The sequence below is a fragment of the Mustela putorius genome, unplaced genomic scaffold (assembly GCF_011764305.1).
Source record: "Mustela putorius furo isolate JIRA1106 unplaced genomic scaffold, ASM1176430v1.1 tig00537303_pilon_pilon_pilon, whole genome shotgun sequence".
NCBI lineage: Eukaryota > Metazoa > Chordata > Mammalia > Carnivora > Mustelidae > Mustela > Mustela putorius.
Window position 1 is genome coordinate 430,517 of NW_025422441.1, and position 20,819 is coordinate 451,335.

General features: G+C 65.5%; 2 protein-coding genes and 1 long non-coding RNA gene across 12 annotated transcripts; 2 read left to right on the top strand and 1 right to left on the bottom strand.

Moving 5' to 3' along the window:
- The first annotated feature begins 1,330 nt into the window (after positions 1–1,330).
- Positions 1,331–13,779, top strand: TONSL (tonsoku like, DNA repair protein). 4 transcript variants are annotated; one of them, XM_045074234.1, is made up of 26 exons: positions 1,331–1,458; positions 1,555–1,650; positions 1,850–1,992; positions 2,618–2,801; positions 3,135–3,264; positions 3,461–3,632; positions 3,717–3,831; positions 4,067–4,212; positions 4,307–4,459; positions 4,674–4,799; positions 4,919–5,099; positions 6,169–6,251; positions 6,351–6,440; positions 6,753–6,825; positions 6,902–7,065; positions 7,423–7,561; positions 7,697–8,445; positions 8,541–8,617; positions 9,009–9,165; positions 9,294–9,372; positions 9,885–10,186; positions 10,333–10,504; positions 11,181–11,356; positions 11,878–11,951; positions 12,350–12,483; positions 13,523–13,779. In XM_045074234.1, exons 1-26 carry the CDS (start codon positions 1,434–1,436, stop codon positions 13,714–13,716), a joined length of 4,134 nt encoding a protein of 1,377 aa, XP_044930169.1. In that variant the 5' UTR covers positions 1,331–1,433; the 3' UTR covers positions 13,717–13,779. The 4 variants fall into 4 exon arrangements, with proteins under 4 accessions (XP_044930169.1, XP_044930170.1, XP_044930171.1 ...); XM_045074235.1 differs by having other exon boundaries at positions 9,012–9,165; XM_045074236.1 differs by having other exon boundaries at positions 7,438–7,561.
- LOC123390340 lies at positions 5,757–6,279 on the bottom strand. Its single transcript, XR_006604946.1, has 2 exons — positions 6,143–6,279; positions 5,757–6,020 (listed from the first exon to the last, which is right to left on the bottom strand). It is a non-coding gene; the product is annotated as an uncharacterized LOC123390340 (long non-coding RNA).
- A 203-nt stretch (positions 13,780–13,982) lies between the features above and the next one.
- VPS28 (VPS28 subunit of ESCRT-I) lies at positions 13,983–18,947 on the top strand. 7 transcript variants are annotated; one of them, XM_045074246.1, is made up of 11 exons: positions 14,047–14,131; positions 14,863–15,026; positions 16,064–16,130; positions 16,739–16,767; positions 16,881–16,918; positions 17,147–17,236; positions 17,581–17,686; positions 17,786–17,887; positions 18,339–18,392; positions 18,475–18,566; positions 18,659–18,947. In XM_045074246.1, exons 3-11 carry the CDS (start codon positions 16,094–16,096, stop codon positions 18,774–18,776), a joined length of 666 nt encoding a protein of 221 aa, XP_044930181.1. In that variant the 5' UTR covers positions 14,047–14,131; positions 14,863–15,026; positions 16,064–16,093; the 3' UTR covers positions 18,777–18,947. The 7 variants fall into 7 exon arrangements, with proteins under 7 accessions (XP_004779460.1, XP_044930178.1, XP_044930179.1 ...); XM_045074245.1 differs by lacking the exon at positions 14,863–15,026 and adding an exon at positions 15,639–15,664 and having other exon boundaries at positions 14,088–14,131; XM_004779403.3 differs by lacking the exon at positions 14,863–15,026 and having other exon boundaries at positions 13,983–14,131.
- The last annotated feature ends 1,872 nt before the right edge of the window (positions 18,948–20,819 follow it).

Below are 20,819 nucleotides of genomic sequence, written 5' to 3' on the forward strand. Positions count from 1 at the left end.
CTCTTTGGATATTTTCTGTATGTAACTATGGTTTCAAAAAAATTCCAAACCACGTTTTGTCTGTGTTTCCTTAAATGAGAAGCCGGCCTCATGGGCTCTGCCAGCAGTCTGGACAAGAGTCAGAAGCTGCTACCACCAAACCCCCTCGCCCCCTACAGCCCTTGCTCAGTTGTGCCCGGTATAGGCAGATCAGTGGGTGGAGAGAAGCAGGGTCCTCTCTGGCTGTCTTGTGAATGCTGAATGCTCCCAGCAGCCCTGGGGAGACTCCCTCTGCCCTTGGCCTGTGGAGCTGAGCCCACCCCCAGCCCCGGCTCCACCTTGCCCCTGGCTGTGCTCCTCACACTCCCCCAGCCAGCCTTCCAAGCAGCTCTCTTGGTTTCAGGGCCTTCCTGTTCAGCTCCCCACCCCCAGACCAAACTAGGGACCCAAGAGCGCTTTACCCTTCCAAGAGAAGAGGGTTACCTGGGTCCCACTTCCCATCTCTTAAACTTCCTCGGGCTTGGCCTTGCTCGCATCCCTGAAGCCTGGCCGCTGGCCCTGGGCAGTCTTCCCCGGACCCAGAGGCCCATCTACGCTTCCCATCATTCCCTCCACTACATGTCTTAAGGTCCAGTCACGGCCTGCGGGGCCTACCCTGTTGGGTCTGTTTCGATTTCCACAGAAATTAATGCATCCACCATCCACCCTTTCTGGCCCTCCTCTGGGGCCTTTGGACCGCGGCCTGGGTACCCCGCGCCCAGGGCCGGACCTGCCGTGAGTGGCAGGTGTCGGGCTCTCCAAGCGGGAGACAGGACGTGCGTTCAGAGGTCGCGGCCCGGGTGCACCGCGCCCACAAGGGGCCAGTGCGTGTGCATCGAGGAGGAAGCACTCGGCGCTGTTCATTTTGGAAAACACGTCCACGCGCCTTTCCCCGGCCAAGCCCTGGGGGTTTGTGTCCGCGAACCGGACGCCGCTGTGGCTGCCTTCGCGGCCGTTCCGCAGGCTCCGTGAAAGGGGCGGGCTGGACTCCGCGCATCTCTCCAGTCCTCCGGGGTCCCGGGCCCTAAACCCCTCCACCTCCTCCTGCGGGAAGGCGGCGCGTCCCCCAGGTAAGGTCGCGGGTGTGGGCGGGGCTAGCGCGCGCGGGAGAGGTTAGCGGCAGCCCGCGGGCACTAGCCAGGACACCCCACCCCAAGGGCGGCTGCGGGGCCGCGGGGGAGCGTGGGGTGCGGCGCAGCTCCCACGCGGCCCCGGGGGGCTGGGGCGGTGCGGATCCTCCCGCCGCTCTCTCACCGCCCTTCCCATCAGGACGCCACCCGGACCACAGCTCCCAGGATGCTTCGGGCGGCAGGACTACATTTCCCGGGAGGCTCCGCCCCGGCGGGGGCGGGGCCTGGGGCGGGGCCGCGGCCTCCGCGCGGGAAGTCCGGAGCCCCGCGCGCGGCTGCCGGAGCATGAGCGTGGAGCGCGAGCTTCGCCGTGAGTGTCCCGGGCCGGGCGCGGGGCGGGGGAGCGGGTCCGGCCCGCCCGAGCGGAGGAGCCCAGCCTCCCGGCTCCGTCTCCCTCTCTCTGCAGAGCTGAGCAAGGCCAAGGCCAAGGCCCAGAGGAACGGGCAGCTGCGGGACGAGGCCGCCCTCTGCCACCAGCTGGGGGAGCTCCTGGCCAGCCATGGTGCGCGCCCCGCGGCCGCCCCGGGCCGTGGTCCGGGCCCGGGACAGCTGGGGCGGGGGCGGGGGGACCGGGACCGGCGGCGGGGAGGGGGGCCGGGAACCTTGCGGAGCGGACAGCCCGGGGCCAGCCACAGCCTCGCCCGCGCGGCCCCTGGCTGACTGCCCGGCGGGGGCTGAAGCCTGCCGTGCCTCCCGCCCAGGACGCTACGCAGAGGCCCTGCGAGAGCACCAGCATGAGCTCCAGCTCCTGGAGAGCGTCGACGACCCGCTGGGCTGCGCCGTGGCCCACCGCAAGATCGGGGAGCGACTGGCCGAGCTGGAGGATTACTCAGCCGCCCTGAAGGTGGGCAGGGGCAGGGCAGGGGCAGGGCCCAGGGCCCACCCCCACCCCCCATCCCCCTTGCAACCACGTCCAGCCCTCCAGAGTCCCCACTTCCTGCCGGTCCCTTTCTGAGGAGAGAAGCACAAGTCTTCAGCGTCTGACCTCTGGCTGGAGGAGGACACGCATGGACACGGCCTGTTCTTCGGACAGCCCTGCGCCAATCGCGCTTCTCGGCCTTTTGGCACCTGCACCAGGGGGCTGTAGGCTGGTCCTGGGGCAGGCACATCATAGCCTGTCCTAGGAGCCTGCTCCCCGCAACCATTCTCGAACGTAACACTTCAGCTGTTACTGTCCACAAAGGGCCTGCCCTGGTCCTGGGAGTGCGGCTGCAGCGCCTAGCTGACTCCCACTCATGTCTTCCTCACGACGACACTGGCTGGGCAGAGTGTGGCTTCACCGTCCCCACAGGCAGCCCTTGGCATAGAAGAGATGGGACATGTGGAGCCCGGCTTTGGCCTGCTCTGTGGGGACTTGGGGGAGTAGAGGACTCTCCTGGGCAAAGGTAGAGACCTCCTGGGTTTGGCGTACATAGGAGATTTGCCTGAGGTGGGGGTTGGCTCACAACAGCCATTCCTTTGCGCCGTAGCACCAGCATCGCCATTTGGAGCTGGCCCGTTCTCTGTCCAATCACACTGAGGTGCAGAGGGCCTGGGCCACCATTGGCCGCACCTACCTGGACATCTATGACCATTGCCAGTCACAGGATACCTTGCTGCAGGCACAGACTGCCTTTGAGAAGAGCTTGGCTATTGTGGACGAGAAGCTGCAGGGTGAGTGGTCCTGGAGACCCAGCTCCCCCCGCCTCTGACTCCAGAGCTACTGGGGGGCCCCACAGCCTCCCTGTATGGCAGGTTCTGCCAGTCGGGGCCCTCCGTTTGCCAGGCTGAGATCTGTCTGTGAAGCTTCCCAGGAGGAGACACATGGCCCATGCTCCTCACAGCCTCCGGTCTAGGCACTCTTTGCTCTGTCCTGTGCCCCGTCTGTGGCAGGATCCCTGGCACCCCACACTGGGAGACCGATGGGGGAGAGGCTGCACAGCCCCAGAGCTGGTACCCCATGTGGGCGTGAGCCCCTGAATGTGCGAATGAGGGGGCACCTTCCAGGGACGTTGGCCAAGCGAGAACTGAGTGAAATGAGGACCCGACTCTACCTGAACTTGGGGCTCACTTTCGACAGCCTGCAGCAGGCGGCCCCCTGCGACGACTACTTCCGGAAGAGCATCTTCCTCGCCGAGTAAGTCCCCTGTGCCCAGAGGAAGGAGCCTTGTGAGAGGGCGTCCCTCCACCCCCGTGCTGTCTCCCGTGAGCAGAGGAGCCCCCCTGCGTGCCTAGAGCACGGCGGCCCGTGCTGGGGAAGGAGCAGGCTTGGCTTGGCGTCCGCACCGTGGCACCATCCCTGTGGCGCTCTGAGCACCGGTCTCCACCCGCAGGCAGAACCACCTCCTCGAGGATCTGTTCCGCGCCCGCTACAACCTGGGTGCCGTCCACTGGCGCCGAGGGCAGCACTCCCAAGCCATGCGCTGCCTGGAGGGGGCCCGAGAGTGTGCCCGCGTCCTGCGGAGGGAACGGATGGAGAGCGAGTGCTGTGTGCTCATCTCACAGGTGCCCTCCCGGCCCTGGGCTTAGCCTGCGGAGGACCTCGGGCTCTGGGGAGTCTGCTAGCCTCACCTTCTTTCGCCTTCCCAGATCCTCCAAGACCTGGGGGATTTTTTGGCTGCCAAGAGAGCCCTGAAGAAAGCCTACAGGCTGGGCTTCCAGACGCCTTTGCAGAAGGCGGCAGTCTGCCGGACCCTCAAATACGGTGAGCCCGGGGACCTGAAGTCCCCCAGAAGGGGTGGGGAGCTGGCAGCACCAGTGTGGAGGCTTTCCCTGCCCCCCCGACCCCATGGGCTGCGTTCTCTTGCCACCCCCCGTTACTGAGGGGAGAGCGGGGCCACGGAGAGTGTGGATGGCCCCCCGACGGGCACACAGCTGGCAAGGGGCAGTCCGGGCAGAGGCGCACTGTGCCTCCCGTCATGTGGAGCTCTTGCTTGCAGTGCTGGCCGTGGTGCGGCTGCAGCAGCGGCTGCGGGAGGCCGAGGGCAGCGACCCCCAGGGCGCCATGGGCATCTGTGAGCAGCTGGGGGACCTGTTCTCCAAGGCGGGTGACTTCCCCAAGGCGGCTGAGGCCTACCAGAAGCAGGTGTGCCTCCCCTGCCGAGGCGGGAGGAGGGGTGGTGACGGCCCAGGCTGGCACGATTCAGGCAGGCCTGGCCTCGCCGTTGCTGTCTCTCTAGCTGCACCTCGCAGAGCTGCTGGGCCGGCCAGGGCCCGAGCTGGCCGTCATCCACGTGTCCCTGGCCACCACCTTGGGAGACATGAAGGACCACCACCGGGCCGTGTCCCACTACGAGCAGGAGCTGAGACTGCGCGGTGGGGACGCTCTGGAGGTGAGCGGTGATGGCACCCGGCCCAGGCTGCAAGGGGCTCCGAGTCGGCCCCCACAGCTCTGCCTTAGCACTGCCACCCTCGAGTGCAGGGCAGGACAAGCATTCTCTTTCCGGAGCTGTTCCGTGTGTGCCGCGGTGGGGAGCTGGAGCGCTGGCTGGGGTTCAGTGGGGTGGGCGGCAGCCACCAAGTTCATCCTTCCTCCTCCTGCTCCAGGAGGCCCAGACCTGGTTAAACATCGCGCTGTCCCGGGAGGAGGCCGGAGACGCCTACGAGCAGCTGGCCCCATGCTTCCAGAAGGCTCTCAGCTGTGCCCAGCAGGCCCAGCGGCCCCAGCTCCAGGTACGAAGCGACGACCTCCAAGCACGGTGTCCCCACAGCCCTTGCTCTGCACCCCCCTTCCCCTGCTGCGGGGGTCTGGTGGCCCTGTGGCCCTGAGCCTGGTGTCCCCTGCCCTTCAGAGGCAGATCTTACAGCACCTCCATGCCGTGCAGCTGAGGCTGCGGCCCCAGGAGGCCCCGGCCACCGCGGCCAGCCTGCAGGAGCTGAGCGCGCCCAGAGTGCAGGAGGAGGACGAGGAGGAGGAGGAAGAGGAGGACGAGGCCACTCCCGAGCTCAGTGACGTGGAGCTCTCAGAGAGCGGTGAGGCCCGGGGCAGCCGAGCCAGCCACCCTGGCCCCTCCTCCCTGATGCCTTCCGGGCTGGGCCCTAAGCTGGGGCCCTTGTGGGGGCTGCTCACCGGCTGGGGACAGGAGGGTTCAGCCCCGTCCGGAAAAGGTGTTCAGTGCCTGTAGACGGAAGACAGCTGTGTGCAGAGAGGCTGGAGCGGCTCCTGGAGGAGCAGGTGACGGGAAGGCTAGTGGGCGTCTGCGAGTGAGGGACTTGCAAGGTCAGACCTGGAGAAATGGCACCATGAGGGGGGGCACAGGGCAGGCAAGACGGGGCTGGAGACAACACATGGGCTGCCGTGCCCAGGCTGGCGTGGGCTGCCCCGTGGAAAGTGGCTTCGAGGGGTGGCCTTGAGCGGGCTGGGGCTGGAAGCCCAGGTGGTGGGTGCAGGCAGGCCCCTGGCTTCTGGCTGAGAGGCGGGGCTGGAGACCTGTCCCTCAGGCCAGGAGGAATCATTTCAGTTTTGAACCTGAGTGGCTTCCAGAACCTCTCAGCGAGAAGCCAAGGGTGGTGGGAAGGCTGTGCCATGCTTTAGAAGCAGGTTAGGCTGGGTGTCCCTGCCGTGCAGTTGTGGGGAGCCACAGGAGTCAGAGGACCAAAGCAGGAACTTCAAGTGACACCACTCAGGAGTGCATGAAGAAGAAGGTTCTTACAAGGACCAGAGGCACAGGAGTGGGGTCAGGCGGTGTGAGCTGGAGGCAGGTACTGGGGGGAAGGCTGGGTATGGACAGGCAGAAGGCCCCTGGGCTCATGCGACACGCTGTTCCCAACATGAGCCTGACTTCAGCTGGCAAAGCTGCTTCCCAGGACGGGGACAGGCATGTGGGCTGGGACGATCCAGAGCAGGGTCTGAGCGCAGGGTGAGAGGTCAGCACGTGGTGGACAGGAGCACCCCTGTGGGCAGGAGGGCGGTGGGTGGGCACAGCCACAGGCAGGGCTGGCAGTGGGGTGGCTGTGGGCACCGGACCTCCATCCTCCAGGCCTGGAAGGGCAGAGGGCTCTGGGGCTTGGCTTACCTGGAGTGGTCTCGGCTCTGTTCCAGAGGGCGATGCCGAGAGCGGGTCCCAGCGGCTGGAGGAGGATGAGGAGTTGCAGGGCTGTTTGGGCCCGCCGAGGGTGAACAAGGTGAGGACGGTGTGGGGGCGGCGTGTGGTCCCCCATGCTTGCCAGGGCCGCCTGGTCCCCTCACACTTCTGCTCCTTGTCCTGGCACGGCGGGCCGCAGTGGAACCGACGCAATGACGTTGGGGAGACTCTGCTGCACCGCGCTTGCATCGAGGGCCGTCTGGGTCGTGTCCAGGACCTCGTAAGACAGGTGGGCCTGCCGTCTCATTCGAGGTCCCCTGTGGGCCATAGTGGGGACTTTGCCCTGGGGTATATAGTTCCCCCTCCCCGCAAAGGGGGTGGCATAGGGCAGTGGGGCTGGAGGGAGCGCCAGCCCTGCACAAGCCCCTACAGAGGCCTCCCTGAGATGCTGTGTCTTATATGCAGACCAGCTCTCTTTGCTGGGATCTGGGGCAGGGCTGGCGTGGGGCCCGTTCTGGGCTCTGAGACCCAGACCCAGGCCTGGCCCTCCTGGAGCCTCAGGGCCCTACGGCCAGGCTGGACTTCTCCTCCTCGTTCACAGGGCCACCCTCTGAACCCTCGGGACTACTGTGGCTGGACACCCCTGCACGAGGCCTGCAACTATGGGCATGTGGGTGAGTACGGGGCCAGGACGTCCTAGGGAGGGGGCCGATCAGGGCTGGGAGCTAGCTCGTGTCCCCTGGCCCATAGACATCGTGCGCTTCCTGCTGGATCACGGGGCTCGGGTTGATGACCCGGGCGGCCCGGGCTGTGAGGGCATCACTCCCCTTCATGACGCCCTCCACTGCGGTCACTTTGAGGTGGCCCAACTCCTCATCGAACGGGGAGCATCTGTCACGCTCCGAACTGCAAAGGTGAGCGGAGGGGAGCGCAGGCTGGGCGGGCTCAGGCTGCAGGGGGCTGTGGTCCAGGCGGGCTCAGGCTGCGGGGGGCTGTGTTCCGGGCGGGCTCAGGCTGTAGCGGGGGGGCTGTGTTCTGGGCGGGCTCAGGCTGTAGCGGGGGGGCTGTGTTCCGAGCGGGCTCAGGCTATGGGGGGCTGTGGTCCGGGCGGGCTCAGGCTGTAGTGGGGGGTCTGTGGTCTGAGCGGGCTCAGGCTGCGGGGGGCTGTGGTCCGGGCAGGCTCAGGCTGTAGTGGGGGGTCTGTGGTCTCAGGGGGCTGTGGTCTGGGCGGGCTCAGGCTGCGGGGCGGTGCCCCTGCTGACCCCACTCAGCTGGCGGCCATGCAGGGGCACAGCCCACGGGAGACGCTGCAGCAGTGGGTGAAGCTGTACAGCAAGGATCTGGACAGCGAGACCCGAGCGAAGGCCGCTGCCATGGAGCAGCTTCTCCGAGTGGCCTCCTCAGGCCAAGGCAAGTAGAGGCCTCTTGTGCCCCTGGGGAAACCCATCCCCAGCTTGCGAGTCCCCTAGCCCCTGCTTCTCAGACATTCCAGCCTGGGTGGCCGGGATTGGGCGCAGCGTCATGCTACGTTCTGTCTCTCCGCAGCTCCCCACCGTTCTGCGGCCCCCCACACCTCTCCTCGGAACCTTCTGTTCGACCCGGAGCTCTCTCCTCCCTTGAGCCCCGGCCTGGGACCCTCAGAGCACTCTCAGGCTCATGCCAGGCTTTCCCCAGGCCACACAGTTCCGGCTGTGGCCAGGCCTCGGAGGAGCAGGCCCAAGCTGGCCAGCAGCAGCAGCTCGGAGGGCGAGGACGCCCCGGGACCCTGCCGGCCCGTCCACAAGAGGCCCCGACATCGTGTGCCCATACAGCAGGCCACAGCTGGGGTGCCTGGCTACCCCAGCGGCAGCGAGGCAGTGGCAGCAAGTGCTGCCCGGGCAGCCATCCGAGGTGCGGCTGGTGCCCAGATCTGCCGCCCTGGGCCCAGCCTACTGCGGGGCCCAGGGGAGCCCACCACGCCCCGGGCGGCGCTCATCCCGGAGGAGGAGTGTCTAGCCGGGGACTGGCTGGAGGACGACTCCCCGTTGACCCGCAGCCGCCAGGATGGCTCTCGGCCCCACCCCCAGGGCAGTGGGAACAGCCCCGGTCCCCGTGGCTCGGGCTCGGGCCGCAGTAAGAGCCCTGACGGGCTCCGGGCCCGTGCCAGGCAGAGCCGGCTGCCCCGTCTCAGGAGCTGGAACGCGCCAGGCAGGGCAGGGGGAGATGGCAGCCCAGCGGCAGAGCCTCCACGGAGCCCTGACCTCTCCAGGACCTCAGGGCCCAGTGGGGACAGCCCAGCGACAGGCCAGCCCCCGGTGGGTATACACCTCAGGCGGAAGTGTGGGTGGTGAGGGTGGGTGACTGTTTTCTGACTCAGCCTGTTGCCGCCCCCCATATCCCCACCCACCAGGGTCCATCTCTGCCCCCTCCCATCCGCGTGCGAGTGCGCGTGCAGGACAGCCTGTTCCTCATCCCCGTCCCGCATGGGTGAGTAGCACCTGCCCTCCAAGTCCCTGTTCCCCTTGTGGCCCTGGGAGAAGCCTTGTGTTTGCATATCGGATGGCGCGGGTAGTGAGGGCCCTCTCAGACGGTGTCACCGCTGCTGTGGCTGGGGAGAGGTGGCAGACCAGGGCCAGGGGGACTTGCATATGCATAGGCAGGGCCCTGGAGGGGTTGGCTCAAGCCCTGTGGCCCCTAGGGAAAGCGTGGAAGAGCTGGAAGTGTGTCAGGCTGCTGGGGGCGCGGGCACGTCCGAGCAGGGCCAGGAGGGTGGACACTGATGAAGGAACCACAGACCCAGAGCGGGGACAGCAGGACTATGGGGGCCTTCTTCAGTGTGCCCAGTGTCCCAGCCAGCTGTGCTTTCCCTCTGTGCCAGCAGCGGGGAGACCCACTCTGTGGCCTGGCTAACCGAGCAGGCTGCCCAGCGCTACTGCCAGGCCTGTGGGCTGCTGCCAAGGCTCGTCTTGCAAAAGGAGGGAGCCTTGCTGGCCCCGCAGGACCCCATACCTGATGTGCTGCAGAGCAACGAGGAGGTGAGCAGTTGGGGCCTGGGCCCCATGCGGAGCGAGCCCCGGCCCCACGCGGAGCGGGCCCCGGCCCCACGCGGAGCAGGCCCCAGCCCCGGGGGCCCCTCTGGCTGCTTACTGCTAGTGCTCTGCAGGTGTTGGCGAAAGTCACTTCGTGGGACCTCCCCCCACTGACTGATCGCTACCGCAGGGCTTGCCGGAGCCTGGAACAAGGTAAGGGCCCAAGAGAGCTCGAGGTGGCCTGGGCGGATAGGCACATCCCTGCGCCCTCTCAGGTCTGGGGCCTACCATCCAGAGCCCCAGACGGCTAGCCAGAGAGGCATACTCCCTCCTCCTCTACCCAGTGCCCACACTGTGGGTGGCAGGTGGAGGAAGGTTGGTCCTGCTGGCGGTGCACGGTGTAGAGTCAGCAGAGCCACCGGAGGCTAGGCCTAGGGCAGCTTTCCAAGGAAGCCTGGCTTGGGCACTGTGAGATGTGGGGTGCCTGGCAGAGGTTAGGGCCCTGCCCAGGAGGGCGTGAGAATGCAGAGAGAGGTCAGTGGCACCCACCGGCATTGGGTCTCCTGCAATGCTGGGTCTCTAGGCATGTGGGAGTGGCCTCTGTGGTCCCTTTGGTGGGTGTCCCAAGGCTCACAAGTCGGAGGGATGTTTGATGGGGTCCCCAGGACTCCCAGGGCAGAGCAGCAGATTCTGGCGCTGGTGACACCCCCTCCCTCCCCGCCCAGAGGAGCACCCACAGGTGCTGCAGGCTATGGACCTCCAGGGCTCCGGCCCCTCATTCAGCGTGGGCTCCCTGGCCCTGCGTCAGACCCAGCTCACCCCGCTGCTGCGGGCCCTCAAGCTTCACACGGCGCTCCGGGAGCTGCACCTGGCAGGGAACCGGCTGGGGGACGGATGTGCCGCCGAGCTGCTGGCTGCCCTGGGCACCATGCCCAGCCTGATGCTCCTGGATCTGTCCTCCAATCACCTGGGATCCGAAGGCCTGCGCCAGCTTGCCGCAGGCCTCCAGGGGCAGACCATCTTGCAGGTAGAGGCGTGGGGAGCAGCGGGTTGGTACTAGGGCTGGCATCTGGCCTATCATCGGGTGGAAAGGTGCACTTGGGAGAGAGCCGCCGGCCTGTTCGGGGACGCCAAGGAGACCAGATCCTCCAGAGGGGCCTGTGTCTTCCACAGAACTTGCAGGAGCTGGACTTAAGCATGAACCCCCTTGGGGACGGCTGTGGCTGGGCCCTGGCATCCATCCTGCAGGGCTGCCCCTCACTCAGTACCTTGCATCTCCAGGCCTGTGGCTTCGGCCCCAGCTTCTTCCTGAGCCACCAGGCAGCCCTAGGTAGTGCCTTCCAAGGTAAGCTGACGGGCACGTCCACGTCCCAGGGTTCCGGTTTTCATCAGAAGGGCACGTCCAGGGGCACAGAGAGCCTTGAGCCAGAGGGCCTGTTGTCTAAGAGCACATCACTGGACATGCTGGGCCTGCCTGGGCTTGGGCATTCCCCTAGGACATGCCGTAGGCCACCGTCATAGTCCTGGTGTTCTCGCCAGCCCTGAGTGTTCTTGTAGACACACTGAGGCTGCAGAGAACCCCAGTCCCAGTACAGAGAAACTGGGAACTGGTAGTCCTCTAGGGGCCTTTCTGCAGAAGTGGTGGGCCAGGAGGTAGGGCTCAGGGCTCAGAGACATGAGCACAACAGCAGAGGAGACGTGGGGTTGGGCAGCAGATGGCGTTCCCAGCCCCCACCCGATGGTGCACAGACCTCCAGGCCCAGGGCCTGTCTTGGGTTGCCCGAATTGTCTCAGGTATGGGGAGGCAGGTGGCCCAGGGATGTCGGGGAGAAGATGGACTGAGGAGTGGCCCCGTCTCTCGTTGCCTGGGACACCCTGGACAGAAGTTCCTCCAGTTCCGCTTGCACCAAAATCTCAGGATGATAGTTTCATCTGGGGGTCGTGAGGGCGTGGGGCCTGGGACTGCAGCTGAGCTGGGGTGGCCGTCGTGTGTGGCTGACAGGTTCTGGTCCCCTGTGCAGATGCCAAGCACCTGAAGACACTGTCTCTGTCCTACAACATCCTGGGTCCCGACGCCCTGGCCCACGCCCTGCAGAACCTGCCTGCCCATACCCTCCAGCGCCTGGAGCTGAGCTCTGTGGCAGCCGACAAGAGTGACTCGGGCCTCGTGGAGCCGGTGGTCAGATACCTGGCCAAGGTATGTCTGGTTGAGGGGGTTTGCTGAAGCAGACAGCCCTGGGCCATCCAGCCTGCCGTCCCACAGCAGATACCAGGCAGGGGTGGGAGTGGCCTGGGAAGGGGGTGGTGCCTTGAGAAGGAAAAGCTGTGGGAGAACCTTTCTGGAGAGCTAGCTGCCTGCCTCAGGCTTTGAATTCCTGGCCAGCGAGGGTGCCCGGGACCCAGGGCAGACTCCTTGCCCCAGACAGGTCCCAGCGCCTTGCCAGGCCTCCCAGGGCTCTCTCCCCTGGCTCCTCCCTGTGGGTCTGGTGCCCGTGATTTTCACGGGCAAGTGTGGCTTACCCCTGGAAGGGGAGGTGTGTCCTTGTGATCTGCAAATCAGAGGGCCCCCTCTGATGCAGGGGCAGTCAGGCAGACTTTGCCCCCTTGTTCCCAGGGATGAAGGAAGCTATCTGACCTGCATGTGGGGCCTCTACTGGGAAACAGGGAGGGCAGGTGCCCCACTCAGCCCAGCCCCCTTCGGGCCTCTGCTCTGTCTAGGAAGGCTGCACTCTAGCTCACCTGAGCCTGTCTGCAAACCATCTGGACGACAAGGCAGTGAGAGACCTGAGCAGGTAATAGGGTCTGATCTCAAGCCCAAACCCGGGCGGAGCTGGGTCGGGCAAGGAAAGGGCACCAGCTCTCCCGCAAGTGTGTCCCAGGACCCAGCTCCTTCCCGCTTCAGCCCTGCCTCCGGTTCTCGCCACGCCCCTGAGGCTGCGGAGAACCTTCCCATCACCCTTTGTGCAACAACCCATGCAGGGGCAACTCCTGACCCTCTGGCTTCAAATGGCTCTTGGGAGTGCTGGGCCCTCGAGCCAGACAGGCATTCCCAGGCCTGGGCCGTGGCATTGTGCAGCTAGCGTGGGGGAAGTACTTGCGCCTGTGGGGCCTGGCCTGTGGCTCCCTGGGCTGCGATTGGTCTGGGGCAGCTTTCTCTGGCGCTGGGGGCCCCTCCCTCCCGCCACTGCAGGTGCCTTCCATGTTGCCCCTCACTTGTGTCACTGGACCTGTCTGCCAACCCGGACGTCAGCTGTGTGGGTCTGGAGGAGCTCCTGTCTGCACTCCAGATGCGGCCCCAAGGCCTCAGCTTCCTTGGCCTGTCAGGTGAACCTACCTAAGGTCCAGGTGCCTCCTCTAAATAGGCTGTCATTGCCACCAGCCAGATGGCAAGAGGAGGGCTGGGTCCCCTGAGATTGACACAGTGGGGGACAGTGACCCATGTGATTCAAAGGGGGTGTGAGCCCAGCTCCTAAAACAGTGGGGCAGGAGGAACATGGGATCTCTGGTTTTAACCCGCTCAGCCTGACCCTCCGAGACCATGGTGGCTGGAGGGCTGGACCCCTTCCAAGAGGATTTCCTAACTACCTTGGCAAGAGGAAGGAGCTCTAGGTCAGGATGGCAAAACCTTGCCACCAAGGGACCTTCCCACTTCCTGGCAGGGGCTGCTGGGACCCTGACTTTCCCAGCCTGTAGCGTCTTAGCTTGTTCTCATTCTGGCCACACCCAGGCACAGTGCCCTACCGAGCTGGCTTGAAGATGATGCCAGGAGATGCTTGTTTGGTGAACGGCCCTCCTGGTAGCCCGCACATCCAGCTAGGGCCTGGGGCTGGAGAGTCCAGGCTTTGCCCTCCAGGAGGACAGGGACCGGGAGTGGGCATCCACACAGGGAACCCCTGGCTTCTTCCTGCTCCTCATCCCCCACTGCACACCAGCATCTGGACCCATCCTCCCCCCTAGCTCCCTAGGGTCCTGAGCCCACTGGGCACTCTGGGCTCCCTGGAGCTCAGACCTTGACAGCTCAGTGGCCTCTGGAGACCCACAGGCACCGCTGCTGTGCCCATTTATGGACGGAAATCCAGGCATCGTCCTAGAAAGTGGCATGCACGTGACTGCCTGTATGTTTGAGCCAGGGACCGTCCTGCGCGACCCCTGGCTCCGACAAGGGCCCACGAACCCCTTCCTAGAGTGATTCTGGGCCTCGCCTGGGCTTCTGCCCACGCCCTGTGCTGTGGCCCTCCTGTCCTCAGAGGAAGTGCGTTTCTTCCGGGGGGGGGGGCCGCCCGGGCACAGAGAAGAGAACACAGGCGCGGGAGTCGCAGAGGCTTCCAGCTCCCTGAGCCCGGCTCCCGCCTCCCCTCTGCAGGCTGTGCTGTCCAGGGCCCCCTGCGCCTGGGCCTCTGGCGCGAGATCACCGCACGGGTGCAGGAGCTGGAGCTGTGCAGCCGCCGCCTCTCCCCCGACGACCGGGCCGCCCTGCGCCAGCTGCCGCCCGGCCGGCCGGGCCCCGGCGCGTGCACACTGGACCGAGGGTCCAAGCTCTTCTTCAGGCGCCTGTGACCCCGGGGGCGCTGCCCGGCCCCCTCCCCCCAACGCCTCAAATAAACGGACGCTGCTGCTGCCCCTGTTGCTGCCTGAAAGACGGGTGGGGGGCGGAAAGCGGGGTTCGTTTTGCGGCAGGGACGGGAGGGCAGCTCCGGGCACTCGGAGGCCGCGGGGGCACGAAGCCCGCCTCCCCCTGCCCAAGCCTCTCCCCGCAGGGGGCGGGGTCCAGCCGGTGGGGACGCGCATGCGCGCTCGTCGACTGGGGGAGGTGCGCTCAGACGCAGACCTTGGGGATCGAGCGCAGATTGCCGGGGCTGGGTGGGGGAGGCGGGCCGTGCGTGCGCAGGCGCAGACGTACAAGGGAGCGCCGAGCGGTCGATCCGGGGCGCGCACCGCGGCGCCGTGTCCCCGACCGGCCGAGTCGGCCCAGGTACCGGGCTGGTGGGGGGCGGGGGGCGGGGAAAGGGCCGCGGGCGCCGTCACGCCGCGGAGGGCCCGTCCGCAGCCGTCCGGGGGACTCCCGCGTCCCGGTCCCGAGCCAGGCCGGGGCCCCGGGGTGCGCCGCGCTGGGGGCGCTTCCTTGCTCGCGCGGACCCGGGAGCTGCCAGGCGGTGGATCGCGACCGGGCGTGGGCATCGTGGGGACACTCGCTTCTCGGCCCGCGGGCCGCACGGTTTCCGCGCCCGAGTGGACTGCCCCGTGGAACTGCGGGCGCTCGCTGCGCCCCCGCTCTTGGGGCCCGGTCCTCCCGAGCTCCCGGGACGACGGCTGGACAGTCTCCGCCGCCGCCCGGGGGCTGTTGTCCCTCATCCGCGTTCCCAGACGACACCCTCCCTCGCACGCGCGCTCCTTGCCCGCCCCGCCCCGCCCCCGTTCCCGGCCTCCGCGGGCGGCAGCCGCGCCGCTCGCCCTCTCCGTTCCCTGTTGGTCGCCCCGCGTGGGACCCGCCCAGCCCCAGGGTCCCGGGTCAGCCCGGCTGGCCTGGGCCTCTCCGACTTCGGCTGCCTGCACACACCCACCCCGGCGGGCGCTTTGCTGCGGCCGCTTCCTCTTCCCGCGTCTCCAGCTCCCTAGGAGTGGGCGGTAGGGGCACCCTATGGTGGTCGGGCCAGGCACAGGGGTATCGCTCTTGATTCCTTTTTAACTAACGTCCCCTTTCAGATACTTCAGTGGGCCTGGTGGGTTCGTGTCCAGCGCGTGTCAAACTGGCTCCAGCCCCTGCAGCAGCTTCCTGAGGGGGCAGGACCCTCCCAGGGGCCTCCTGGCTTCTCTTTCTCGGCCCACTGCGTGGCTGGGAGCCTCGAGAGCTTGACTTCAGCCCCTCGGTAGCTTCTGCCCTGTTGGTGTGAACCTCACACACCCTCTCTTGACCTGTGGGGCTGTGCGCTCTCCTGCCGTCTCTCCGTCTGCCCCACGGGTCTGCTCCTCTATGTTTCTCTGTAAAGGCCTCGAGTTATGATTACGAGTTACGTGTGCTGTTCTCTCTGCCCAAGGGCTCCTCCCCAGGTCTTCTGGTAGCTGCCACCTTCTCATCTTTCTCCTGGCTCCCAGTAGCGGTCAAGGAGCCCTGACCCCTTGCTGCCACTGCCCTGCTGTCCTGAGATGCGCTTTTGCACCCACTTTGTCCTGACAGTCTCAGGCAGAGCCCGTGTTCCCACCACCGTGGGTAGTGCTATGTGTGTTCATCACTATGACGTAGGCCAGCCAGGTCTGAGGGCCCAGAGGGGTCCTGCAGGACCCGCCAAAAGGGCCCTTGCCTTCACACAGGACGCAGAACCAGACATGAGCCAGGAGGAAGTGAGAGCAGTTTATGAGTGTGTAAGAGAGAGGCTGCATGGAGCCTCTGGGAAACTCCGAAAGGAGAGAAGAGGGAGTCTCCCTGCTTGGGGTCTGAGGTTTTTACTGAGGACTGGGGTCTGCTGTATATATCCTCTCAGGTATCCAGGCACTGCCCAGAACAAAGGTAAGTGTCCAGGTGTTCTCCATAAATCAATTAGTCCCTGGACCAGCGGGTCTTGGCGTCACAGAGTCTAGAGTCTGTGGATGGAACAGGCACAGGACAGCCTCACCCAGTCACTTCTTGGAAGTTATCTACTATGCTGGGAGACCACAAAGAAATCATTAACTCCTTGACCTTGACTAGTGAGGACAGATGTTATCTGCACGGTAAGGCATGTGCAAAGGGGGGTGCAGAGCCTAGCAAGGGAAGACCGAGAAAAAGAGCAAAAAAGCAGTTCTTCATGGGACTGTCAGTTTCCTGTGGCCCGTGTTTCTCACCTGACTGCTGTGGGCTGGGAGAGTCTTCGGGAGGTCCAGGAGTGTTCGAGGTCACCTTCAAGTTGGCGCTGGCTGTACTCCTTAGGTCTTTGCTGTGGCCACCGGAGCCTGCAGGATGTTTCACGGGATCCCAGCCACTCCGGGCATCGGAGGTGAGTGGGGCCCGGGGTGAGCCCAGGGACCCAAAGGGCCAAGCTTTCACCCCTGCTGCAGAGGCCAGGGGTCATGGGGAGATCTGTAAGTGTCTCCCCCATACAGCCTCAGTGGGCGGCTGGGCTCTGGTGCCATTCATCCCCAGGGGTGCCAGAGGAGACCTCCAGGCGAGGCCAGCTGGGAACAGAGATAATGACTTCACTGCGCTAGGAACCTCAGGGTGGGGGTGAGAGGCATCCTGGAGTCAAGCCAGGGGAAAGGTCACAAAGCATGTGACAGATGTCATATGTGTCCTTTCACTATACCATAAGGAAGGTGTGGTCACTTCGCTTCAGCGGGAGGTAGCTGAGGAGCAATGGGGGGTGGGGGTGGGCAGGCCTGATGTGTGGCCTCCTGACCTCAGTGGATCATCTTCTGCTTGGAGCTCCCTGCCCACAGACGGGGCGTGCAGAAATTAGAGTCCCACCCTCGGTTCTCTCTGGGCTCCTCGGGACCTTTCATGGAGTGAGCCCTTGTGTGGGCCGCTGGAATGGGGTCGGGGCCAGGGCCAGTGGACAAGCCCCCTGGCGTCGCCGTGGCGGTCAGCCTACTCTCTGCTCTGTTGCAGCACCTGGAAACAAGCCGGAGCTCTACGAGGTGAGTGGCGGACGCCCGCCTGGCCAGCACCAGCCAAGAGCAGACCCTGTGTGAGCCCCACCAAGACCCTGCGGCCACGCGGTCCTGCTGACACTGCCTCCTCTCGCCGACAGGAAGTGAAGCTGTACAAGAATGCCCGGGAGCGGGAGAAGTGAGTCCAGCCCCCACCACATGCACGCTGTGCCCCCGCCCCCACCACACGCACGTCGTGTCCCGTAGCCTCCAAACCCCCCCCGCACTGAGGTCAGGAGGACATGGGGTCAGGCTGCAGAAAGTCCCCAAGGAGCCTCTGCCACGTGTGCCCAAGTACAGCCTCACCCTGGCAACGGCGGGCGCCAGGGGCTTTGCAGCCATGGCCTGATGGACACACTGCCCTCAGGTACGACAACATGGCCGAGCTGTTCGCCGTAGTGAAGACGGTGCAGGCCCTGGAGAAGGCCTACATCAAGGACTGCGTCACCCCCAACGAGTGAGCCTCTGTCCTGAGCACCGGTCGTGGGAGGCGTGTTCTGCCCGGGGCCCGGGTGCTCAGCGGGAAGCAAGAACAGGGCACTGAGGCCGGGGCTGGGGGCTCACGTGGTTTCACTTCAGTGTGGGGGCCATTGGGGGGCCGTGCGGGGGCCGCCCCCTCCTTTCTGCTTCCTCGTCTCCAGCGCTCTTGTCTAGGTCCCTAGGGAAGCTGCAGCCTTCAGTGGCCCGTCTCTGCTCTGCCACTCAGCCCTCCGGGAGAGCTGTCCTGTGGGCCGAGGGTGAGCAGGGCTGCTGGGCTGGGCCGGCCTGGTGCTGAGGGCAGCAGCCTGGCCCTCTCCCTAGATACACCGCCGCGTGTTCCCGGCTCTTGGTCCAGTACAAAGCCGCCTTCCGGCAGGTTCAAGGCGCAGAAATCAGCTCCATTGATGAATTCTGCCGCAAGTTCCGTGTGAGTGAGCAGGTCGAGGGAGCAGGGGGTCGGGAGAGGAGCTGTTGGGAGGGCGCCGGGCCTGGGAGCCCCAGTGCCCACAGCAGCTCTGCCCCTCAGCTGGACTGCCCGCTCGCCATGGAGAGGATCCGGGAGGACCGACCCATCACCATTAAAGACGACAAGGGCAACTTGAACCGCTGCATCGCCGACGTGGTCTCGGTGCGGCCTCGGCGCCTGCGGGGCCTGGGGTGGTCAGGAGGGCCCCTGCTGCCCACTGCGGCCACACGTGGCCACGGAAGCCCAGGGCTCCTAGAGCTGCACAGCGCTCACACCCATCGGGCAGGGCTCTCCACAGCTCAGAACAAAAGGGGTGGGGAGGTCTTCCTCCCTGGACGCACCCGGGGTCAGCCCAGCCGGGGCTCCCATGCACCCACCGCCCTGGGGGGGCACACAGCCAAAGCGGGGCCACGGACAGCAGCAGGTGGGCCAGGTGGCACGTGGAGGACCTCACAGGCTGTGGGAACGGGTGCAGCAGGGACCCAAGTAACCAGAGTGTTGAGGAGGGAGCCAGGGAGTTCTCGAGGCCCGAGAGGGGCTGGGTGGGGGCTAGCGTGGGCCTGCAGATGGCCCCCACCCTCGGCCCCAGGCTCACCCCCGCACTCGTCCCCAGCTCTTCATCACGGTGATGGACAAGCTGCGCCTGGAGATCCGTGCCATGGACGAGGTGGGGCCCCCGGCGGGGGGGGCAGCATGGCGGTGGGCAGGGGAGGGCTCCCGGTACAGGAAGCCCGCCATCTCATCCACAGATCCAGCCTGACCTGCGGGAGCTGATGGAGACCATGCATCGTATGAGCCACCTGCCCCCGGACTTCGAGGGCCGCCAGACTGTGAGCCAGTGGTGAGGAGCCCTGCCCTGACCCCTGTTCTCTGTCCTCTGTTGGGGACCGTGAAGGCCCTCCCCCGCATGCCCTCAGCGCTGTGCTCCCCCAGGCTGCAGACCCTGAGTGGCATGTCGGCCTCCGACGAGCTGGACGATTCCCAGGTGCGCCAGATGCTCTTCGACCTGGAGTCAGCCTACAACGCCTTCAACCGCTTCCTGCACGCCTGAGCCGCCCGGCCTGGGGTCCCCAGGAGGGCTCTGCAGCGCGCTGCGTCTGTCCCCCGGATAGTCCTCCTGTGTCCTGCCACCCAGAGTGGCTCCATCTGGGTGCCCGTCCCTGGTGTCTCAACCCACCCTCCCCACAATAAAGACCCTTTCTGACCGCCCTGCTCTCGTGAACTGCTCTCCCCCGACCGAGTCTGTGTGGGTCTGCGCGGCCTGCCTGTGCTCCCTCTGGGCTGCAGGGTGGCATCCTGTCTCATTGGAGCACGTAGGCCCTGAACACACAGCCCGTTCGTCAGGGCAGGTTCTGAGCCCCAGGTTAGGGCCCGCAGCCTCCCCAGTGGGCACTCGGCGAACAGGAGAGAGGCGAGACTTCACCTGGGCCATGTACAGCTTGACTGACCACACGGGAAGCTGCCCGCCACCTCTGCATCCCCCCCTTCATCTGAGAGCTCTGGGCATTTGGAGGCCCAGCTGGCTGCAGACGGAGGCTGCTGTGCTGCCCCTCCTCTCTCCTCACCCTGGGAGACGCCACAGGCCAGCGCAGGGCTTTGTCCTCCTGCTGGGTCACCAGGGACCCAGTAGATAACAGATGGGGGAGGTAGTTTGTCCTGTCCCGAAGAGGGTGTCCTCCATCAGGAGCAAGGCTGGGGTGGTGGGTCCCTCAGGACCCCTTCGACCTATCTTGCCCAGGCCGGGGGGGGCTGCAGTCTGCCGGTGAGGACGTGGGCCTTCAAAGGCCGGAGCTGGTTCACTACTCACGTTCGTCATAGCAGCTCCGCGGGCCGCCCTTACCTGCAGCACCACGTCAGCCCACATCCTCACGGGTGGGCAGCCACAGACCACAAAGCCATGTCAGCCCACGTCCCCATGGACAGGCAGCCACAGACTACAAGACCAAGGCTCCAGACCTTGGCATGGGCTAAGGGACCTGCCAGAGCTCATAGTTTTCCTTTTCCTAGTCGTGTTTCTGGGTGTCTGTGGCATTGAAATCAGGTGTAGAGGGGCGCCTGGGTGACTCAGTGGGTTAAGGCTCTGCCTTCAGCTCAGGTCATGGTCTCAGAGTCCTGGGATCGAGCCCCGCATCGGGCTCTCTGCTCAGCAGGGAGCCTGCTTCCCTTCCTCTGGGGTGACCTCTCTACCTACTTGTGATCTCTGTCAAATGAATACGATACAATCTTTAAAAAACAAATCAGGCATGGAGTGTTTCAGATGGAGTTGTGCGGGTGGAGGTTGCTGTTGCACATGGGACAGTCAGGACAGCAGAGCAGGCAGGGAGAGTGGGGCGGCCAGGGGAGGCCTTGGGATTGTACCTGGAGCCCCGGGCGCCCCCAGGGTGCTCCCAGCAGTGGCGTGCACATTCCTTGGGTCTTACCAGGCAAAGACGGTAGAGAGGCGACTGGTGGGGGTTGAGGGCAGGATCAACAGCTGGCAAAGAGGGGCCCTGGGGTTGTGGGTGCGGACTTGGCCGTGTGTTGCACACATGGGGTTGCCACGGGCTGGACACACGGGGCAGCGAATAACCTGGCCCAGCACCGAACAGCCGGCTGGAGGGGGTCCTGGCGACACGCAGACACCTGTGGGAACAGGCTTTCGTGAGAGGGCAGCCGGCGAGGTTTGCAGAGGCCGACTCAGACTTGGGCCAGCTGGTCAGGGGGGCTTGTCAAGCGGGTGGCTGGATATCAGAAGCGGGAGTTCCGGAGTGAAGACGAAGGCTTGGCATCTCCAGGGCAGAAAGCCAGGAATTCTATCCAAGAGGCCCGAGGACCAGCACTGTTGCGCTCGCAGGCAGAGACCGGCAGAGGAGCCCAAGAAAGGGTGTCTACGGCCCAGGAAGCCCAGAGAGGCCAGAGGCAATGAGGAGCCAGTGGGTCCTCGGCCGGGAGGAGGAGGAGAAGCTCCACTGGAGTCTGGCCCGCGTAGCTTCGGGGAACTTTGGGGACTGTGACAAGACTAGGGGCCAGGAGCAAGGGTTTAGGGGAACCTGGCAGAGACCACCAGACCTAGAAACCGCAGTTCCCGCTGTCAGTTGCGGCTGAAGGGGCAGGG